Source organism: Epinephelus moara, chromosome 19 (assembly GCF_006386435.1).
Source record: "Epinephelus moara isolate mb chromosome 19, YSFRI_EMoa_1.0, whole genome shotgun sequence".
Taxonomy (NCBI): domain Eukaryota; kingdom Metazoa; phylum Chordata; class Actinopteri; order Perciformes; family Serranidae; genus Epinephelus; species Epinephelus moara.
In genome coordinates, this window is record NC_065524.1 from 13,698,712 (window position 1) to 13,706,880 (window position 8,169).

Consider the following 8,169-nt stretch of genomic DNA (forward strand, 5'->3'; position numbering starts at 1 on the left):
GGTCCCAATTTTGGTACCGTGACAACACTACCGAGGACTGTATGAACAGTGCCTTGCATTAAAAGACAAGGCAGGGACATCTGGGTCCTCCTGTGTCAAGCCCAAGCAAGGTCCGATTGCCGATGCATTCAGTAGCATAATGCCATACCAATCGACGTCCAGCAGGCACAAAGACATTACAAATGCTATAACGTACCATATTGCTACACGAGGGCTTCCAGAAAATGGTTCGCCCCCCTTTTTGTTTTTGTTTTGTTTTTTATAAAGAATGCTTAGTTTTCTTTTGTTTTTGTTTTGTTTTTTATAAAGAATGCTTAGTTTTCACTGAACCCATAGTCATATCATATTGTATCGGTATCGAGATATCTGGCATAAATATCGAGATATGAAATTTTCTCCATATCGTTCAGCCCTAATTACAACTGATGACTATCATAATCGATTAATTTGTCAATTATTTCCTTGAATAACTGATTTATTGTTTGGTCTATAAAATGTAAAAGAAAAATGGTGAAACATTTGCATTAGATTTGTTCAAATTGCTCATTTTATTTTATTTTAACAGTCTAAGACCCAAAGATAACAAAATAAAAAGAAAATCAGACATTTGAGAATCTAAAACCTGCAAATAATTATCATTTTAACCAGAAGAAAATAGTGAAAAGATAAAGTGAATGTCTAAAGAGTTGCAGATTTTTTAAATCAATAAATTGACTAATCATTGCAGCTGGATCATGGTTTCTGTTCATGAGGGAAAAAAAGCTTCTGGTCATAGAAGGAAAATAATAATAATAGATAATACGTTGTAAGTACATTACTAATCAGTTACTAGTATTTTATTACTATTTTTTCAGTAACAGCAAAAACAACACTGATCATTGATGAGTATTACCAGCTTTGAAAGGGAATCAGATTTCTCACCTGGTTTAGGAGCTGTCGCTGTTGTTCTTTCATCTGGGATAGACACTTGATCCCTTCTTGATGTTTCCGAGTCAGCAGGTACAGCATCCTCTACCTCCTTCTGAACTTCTGTGATAGCGGGACACTCTGGTAGCTCCTTCTGAATGTCTGTGATAGCAGCACACTTCACTTCTGAGTGACAGACTTTACTCGGTTCCCGTGGACCTGCTTCTTCACACACTGAGTCCATTGGCTCCCCTGCAAAGGCACAAACCTGCTTACACCAGATAACGTGTACTTCAGAGCCACGGTGCCAACACTCTTTTAAATTTGTGCCCATCTCTTACTGTTGTTCCAGCTATGCACTCTGATGCATATGCAGTCCAATAATCCATTAGTGTTGACTGCTGCTGCTTTTTCCATTTTTTACATGCATGTATGGTATACCAATACAGTATATCAGACAATATATATGCAATGATAACTATTACAAAAAAATAAATATACTCACCATCATCCTGTACTTTTGGCAGTTCCCCTTTGGAAATAAATTTGTTCAGCTTTTTCAGGATTTTCTTGTGGGATTTGGAAGGCTGGAATTTCAGTGCATGACATCTTGGCAGATAGCACAAAGGTAAAGGTTTGGTTAGAGCAACATATATTTGGATATATTTCCTCTGTTATACACATATTGAATAGGTGATTTAATATCTCTATCAAACTAGCATGGGTCATCCTCATGTCTTCCATGTTTTTTCTGGTCTTGTCAGTTCTGAAGAAGTTAACTGAATTATAGGAAAAAAAATCTGATGGGAAAAATTACCTGATGGTATACTGTGGACAGCATGTCTTGTTCATTTTGGGCTTATAGACATATTTCCCACTTCTGAAGAAGGAAAACAATGGATAACCTTCACTAAAACACATTATCAATAACTTAAAATACACACAATTATATTGTTTAAAATATATTAATGAGAAAATTCCAAAGGTTCATAATGTAGGTAAATATGATTGCATATAGGCAGTGACAGCTACTCACCTTCTCCATCCTCGGTCTATGAGGTCTTGGTAGTCTTGTACTGTCATGGTGTGAGACCACATACCTGTAGAAAACAAAAGGTACATCATGATTAGGGCTGAGCGATATATCGTTATTATATTGATATCATGATATGAGACTAGATAAGTGTTGTCTTTTCCTGGTTTTAAAGGCTGCATTACAGTAAAGTGATGTAATTTTCTGAACTTACCAGACAGTTCTAGCTTTTCTATTATTTGTCTTTACCCACTTAGTCATTATATCCACATTACATATGACTATTTATCAGAAATCTCATTGTGTAATTATTTGTGAAAGCACCAATAGTCAACCCTACAATATTGTTGCAATATCGATATTGAGGTAAAAACAGTAGTAAAAAACAATCACTCCATATCACCCAGCCCTACTTACAACTTTTAAATATTTAATATATTCCATATGATTTTACTTTGTACTTCTCAAATATTCATCAGAGCACGCTGTATCATGCCTAACTTGAAGAAAATTATATCAGAATTAGGCAGAACAGGGTTTCGAATAGCCCTGCTGAATGAAATAAAGTTTAATTAAAGCATAAAAGAGACACTTAAAGGTATAATTGTCTTCATCTGAAAAAGGAGGCATGTGTGAAAGTCAGGAGTGGTTTGACAAAAAGCTGCTCACAGAGTCTGGTGGACATCCGCAGTTTTGTTTCATCTTTAATCACAGAGTCCCCACAAGTTCATTCCCATAGTCCCCAATGGTAACATACAAATATATTATCTGTGTTCACAGCAGCTTGGATCCTACTTCCCAGAACTGAGGTCTGAGCTCCCCATTTCAACTCCTGACCTTCTCCTCTGCAACCAAATACACAGTTTGCACATGCACATACACACGCACACCAGACACAAAGTCTCAATGACAGGACTACTATCAGTTTACATCTAAGACAACTGAGGGAATTCACTGTATAACAGTTCACACAACACACACTGTTTGAAACTGAGTATAATGTTCTGTGTCCCAGGAGAATGGTGTCCACAGAGATTAGGAGATGACACAGAGCGATTCAACAGAGCAACAGTAAATGACTGGAGCTAGTTCTAAGACACAGCAGCAAGACTGCAGGTTGTCTTTAAAAAATACTTCCATTAAAGATCAGATATAATGACCATAATAAATAATATATCTGACCATCAGAGTATGTCAAAATCTTTGGTCTTACCTACACTGTTTTTCCAAATTGTTGTCAGTGGTGCAACTACTCACAGTGCCGCATTCATGACATTAAGAGTATTTGTGTCTTGTGCAAGTTTTTCACCGGCAAAATGCTGACGTATTTATAGAGATGAAATAGAATATTGTGTAGGCTCCACTTGCGTTAAAAATGCAAACAGTAAAGGTGTCATTCCACAACTGATGACACAGAACAGAAAAACCCCTAAAGAATGACAGGAAGCCTTCTTGTATTTTTCAGTAAAAACACAGCCATGTACAACAGTGAGACTCAAGAAAATACTAATTTAAAGGGATACTCCAATTTTCAATCAAGTTTGTGTCATAACAACGTGAGTCCCAGATCTTCCTGCTAGTGAAAATTCGCCACATGATGCAAAACTGAGGATTTCTGCTGACTCTAGGGCTGCTACTTGAACTACAGATTGTATTTCCTTATTTTTGTATGCCCGCTACCACAGCAGACACAAGAGTATAGAAACAGATCAAGAGACAGAGACGCCCCTCTGGCTCTCAAACTCAGATCAAAGGCTAAAACCAGGCAGTGCTAATGAAACACGAACCAAGACTCTGTATGTTCCAATACCCACCCTACAATACTATTTAGTATGCCAGAAAAAAGATTTAGTATGTCCCAGTACATAGTGTGTCAAATGCAGTATGCCAAAAACACCAGGATGTTCTACTACATCCAGTCTGATTTTGCAGTATGCAAGCCAGCATGCTTTTCTGGCCTACAATCCTCTGTGCAGCGGACAATACGTCTCACCGACTGACAGATGACTGACAGCTTGACAGCTCGTTAAAAGCTGACTGACAGCTCTCAGAAGCTACAATGACTGCTAACAGCTAAATTCAAGTAAGTGATGACCTGTTGAATAGTAGTAATAGGAATATTATTTGTTTAAATTAACAAAATAATCGTAAAAACAACCAACAACAAAAGGACATAACTATAAAAATAACAATGACAGAAAAATGCATATTTAATTTTACTTGGGTGAATATAATATGTTTGAATCTACCTTGTATACAGTTGTAACTTTAAAGCTAAAACTACACACATTGCAAAATAACAACAGCAGATCTCTCTGGGTTGACCTCCAATTCCAACAAACTATAGGTGAACAGCATTTTGTTTTATCTCCAAGGTAATAAATATATGTCAAAGTTCAGGGCGTAGTATTATGAGACAGCCGTATGTCCAAATTGTGAGCATACTGCATGCAACAGTACGTACTTTTTAAAGGAAGCTGCAGTACATACTAAAAGTAAAAAGAAAAAGTATGCAATTCAGAACGCACCCTCTGTTACTGCTCTGACTATTTCTCTCCTAAAATGTTTTCAGAATCATATTTTATGGCACTGTCTGCATTAATTCATCCACCTGTGGAAATGCTAATAGGTCCGGTGCTGCGCAGTGCATTTTGATAGTTGTTGGTTTTCTACCTCTAGAGCAAATGCCACACCCCTTTTTCTATGGTTGTGTCGCATCAATGTCAAAAGTATTTGCGTCTTTCTATTGCATGGACAGTTCAGTTTTATGAAAGCCCATCTTTCCAGCTGTGAAATACTTCTTTAAGATCCTCTGGGAGTTGTGTTTAAATACCACACATTTATGGCCTCATAATACATACACTTAGAGTAATATCTCTCAGGGGCTCCTGCTCCATGACCCCAATTTTAAGTCCCGGAATTCTCAGGATCTCAGCAATTACAGAGCTGTCAAGTTGTCATATGACTTTGCGTATGAAATGCTAATTTCAGAATTTTGTTTTTAAAAGCATTAAGAATGCGCCAAACTTAGTATCAAGAAAGAATGAAAAAAAAAATTATTTAACCTTAATTTAACCAGAAAGTCCAACTGAGATTGAAAATCTCTTTTACAAGAGAGACCTGGCCAAGGTAGCAGCCAATCAAAACACATTTAAAATGCAACAAATATAACATATAATACAAACATCCACAATAAAACAACGACTAGTCAAATGAAGTCTAACTATTCAAATGATGTCTTTTCATATCAAGTGATCAACATCGTAAAAAGTTTCAAGAGCTAGTGGATTTGGGGGAGGACAGAGCAGGGAGAAGTGAATGGCACAAACTCCACAAACCTGTCTGAGAAAAAGCCTGTTGATTAGTCAGGCCGGAAAGTCCGAAGTTTAAAAAGGTGATGAGTACTAATCAATCATGCCATGTCAGCTTTTGTGTGAATGCAACACCTTCTATCATTATGTCACAATGGGAGTGCCTCTCCATTGTTCACACCAGATCCATTTTTCAGCCTCCCTGAGGCATGACAGTAACACAGAGCAGGGCAGATGTTGGGCTCTGTGTTGTGGGGCTGCATTTGCTTTGCATGTAACAACACTGTTGATAACATCACTGCACCAATCACATAGAGGAAAACATTATCTCGCTGAGTACCTGCTTGGAAATGTTTACAATACATACACACTCAACAGCCAGATATCTGAAAATCTGTTTAGTGTGTCATCCCAGAAAAATACAAGCACTACAGTAAGACAATAACACAACTAATTATAGTGGAAGAACAACCAGAAAATTAGAAGTGTGTTCTTCACTGCAGCTTAAAAATAATCTACTGGTTTGAAATAATGAGTTGACTTCTATAATTGTAAGTCTAGTGCACTGTCATTTAACCTGTCTTCACACAAGGAACCTGGAACCTAACCTTTTAACACTACACGACTTCCAAGAAACACACTGGGAGTACAGGCTCCCTTCTTCCCCACACCTAACTTGCCCCCATGACGTAACATATCCAGATTACCTCTCTTATCTTAGATTAGACAACAGCTCTCGTCTGCTGGCTCTGAGCCCAATCGCTCATTGACTGCATTAAGAACTCTCTGAACCCTAATTATAGTCCAACTGTCTCACTCCTGTTCACCTACTCTGTATGACACCATTCTGTCCCACGCAGAAAATCCCTTCCCGTCGTCTTATTAAGATTTTTATAGCTCAGTGTCAAATTTAGAAGTTTTAAAAATGCAGAGTTATATTGACCTTGGTTGCCTTTAAATGAAAGCCTCTCGACACAACATACAGTACAGCATCTTTTAGGTCCCTTTAAGCTCTGCTCAGCTGTCTTGTACAGGATGTTTATAAATTGTAACTGCATGTGACTGTGTGGACTGTGTCACCCTTCTTGTGAACAGATTAATGGGGAAAAAACTCTTAAGGATTCTTGTGGGCTCATGAAACCATACCATTAACTACAATTAACCTTATATACAAGCTTTCTTTATTTTCCAACAAGTATACAGTTACACAGCAGGCAGTGGGTGGACTAGCTATTTCCTGGTTTGTGGCTGCAAAATATAGTCTGAGAGCTTTCACAGTTTTACTAGGCTAGTTTACCACTGGTCACTGGACAAAAATACATCGTTATGTGATTCTGACAGTCTGACATTTGCGTAATCAAACAATTTTGTTGTTTCCACCTAGTTTTTGATCCGGCATTTGAAGTGATAGTGTTAAGTAAGACATGGAGGCATGATATATGAAAATTAGACACTGTTAGAAATAGGAGAAAATATCAATATAAACCCACAGAATTAAATGCTCAATCTACTGGCTGTTTTTGTGCATTTATCATATTATATAAATCATTTCAGATTTCATTGGGAAGTGAGCCTAGGCCCCCAATCACAACTAGATCAGGGAGAGAGGATTTCCAATGCAGCTGGATGAAGTGGTTTCTCATCTCCTTTAAGTGAACAAAGAATAAAAGCACTCAAGCATTCAATTTAACAACACAATAAAAAAAATGAATGAGTAGCCTAATTCTTTGCACCACAATGCTTTCATCTCAGATGATAGTGCTGCTGTAACACAAACAAAGAAGCTCAGTTTGCTGAGATTACATACAGTACATATAGAGTAAACACGCAGCCTTCTGTTTAAGCATGTTGTGAAATCTGTGTCATGTTTACTCCCATGTTTATGTTATGGCAGCAGTCCACTCACCGTTATCATATTATGCGACTTGGAGCTTTAAACCCATCAACCCTGTACTCTCTCTGACCATCAGATCTGAGCTCTCCACGGCTGAATATGTAAAAACACGATAGCATGTCTGCTAGTCATTTTCCTGACACGCAAAGGCCTCCAGTTCCAGTGTCACAGCACTGACAGACCAAACGAAAGCCAGACAGCTGCACTTCCTCTGATGAAGACAACATCCCTGGTCCCCTGTCCTGCTCTGCTCTGCTCTGCTCTGCTCTGCTTACTGTTCCTTAGCTAGCTTGATGCTAGCAGAGCTGTAACAAGTCCACTGCTAAGTTGCTAATGTTACAGCGTTGTCTTGAATCAACATTATTGTCCAGCTGAATGGCAGTTCAGTAGTATTTCAATACCTCATGTTATTCTATGCCAGTCTTGGTTTGTTTCCCAAGATAAAAGAGTTGGGCTGTAAGATGCTAAGGGCTAAAAACTGAGTTAGCTAATAACCTGACACCATCCAAGCAACATTAACGTTAAATGAACGCTTACTTAACGTTATGTGTTCACTGAGTTAAATGTTTTATATTGGTCTTGCAGTGTAAGCACAGCACATATAACATAACTGACACACGTTTACAGACATTATGATTACAGTTTCGACATTAACTAGCCCTTTCTCATAACCGGTTAACGTCACTATTCCAGCAAGTAGACGGGGCTAGGTCGTTAGCATAAGCCACTTCAGCGATACCGACTAGCTATGTTTGCTCGCTACTTTATTAGACACTTACCATGTGAAAAGTTCCCTTCGTCATTTTTACAGTAGCCACAGCGGTAGCCGCAATCCCCGCCGAAATATTCAACTATAGTGTAAGACTTGTTTCCTGCCATCTTTAACATCGAGTCAGATGACAGTAGAGTTTGCCCTGTGTCAGGGCAAGTACTGCTGGATGACAAGCCCCGCCCACACTGCTTACGTCACAAGTGCTGCGTTGAAGACAAGTGGGAGCTCCAGCCCTGTCTGAACTTTCATGAAG

At 38.3% G+C, this 8,169-nt stretch overlaps 1 protein-coding gene across 3 annotated transcripts in view; it reads right to left on the reverse strand.

Annotated features, from left to right (window-relative positions):
* LOC126406327 (arginyl-tRNA--protein transferase 1) overlaps positions 1–8,093 on the reverse strand; it is a 69,324-nt gene extending 61,231 nt beyond the window's left edge. The window contains exons 1-5 of one of the 3 annotated variants that reach the window (XM_050070534.1): positions 7,924–8,093; positions 1,943–2,006; positions 1,724–1,786; positions 1,412–1,515; positions 922–1,158 (exon numbers count right to left, since the gene is read on the reverse strand). In XM_050070534.1, coding sequence (XP_049926491.1) covers positions 922–1,158; positions 1,412–1,515; positions 1,724–1,786; positions 1,943–2,006; positions 7,924–8,032 — 577 coding nt within the window. In that variant the 5' untranslated portion in view covers positions 8,033–8,093. Of the gene's footprint in view, positions 1–921; positions 1,159–1,411; positions 1,516–1,723; positions 1,787–1,942; positions 2,007–7,156; positions 7,308–7,923 lie in introns of those variants that run through there. The other 2 variants (XM_050070532.1, XM_050070535.1) reach the window with 2 other exon arrangements.
* Between the last annotated feature and the right edge of the window lie 76 nt (positions 8,094–8,169).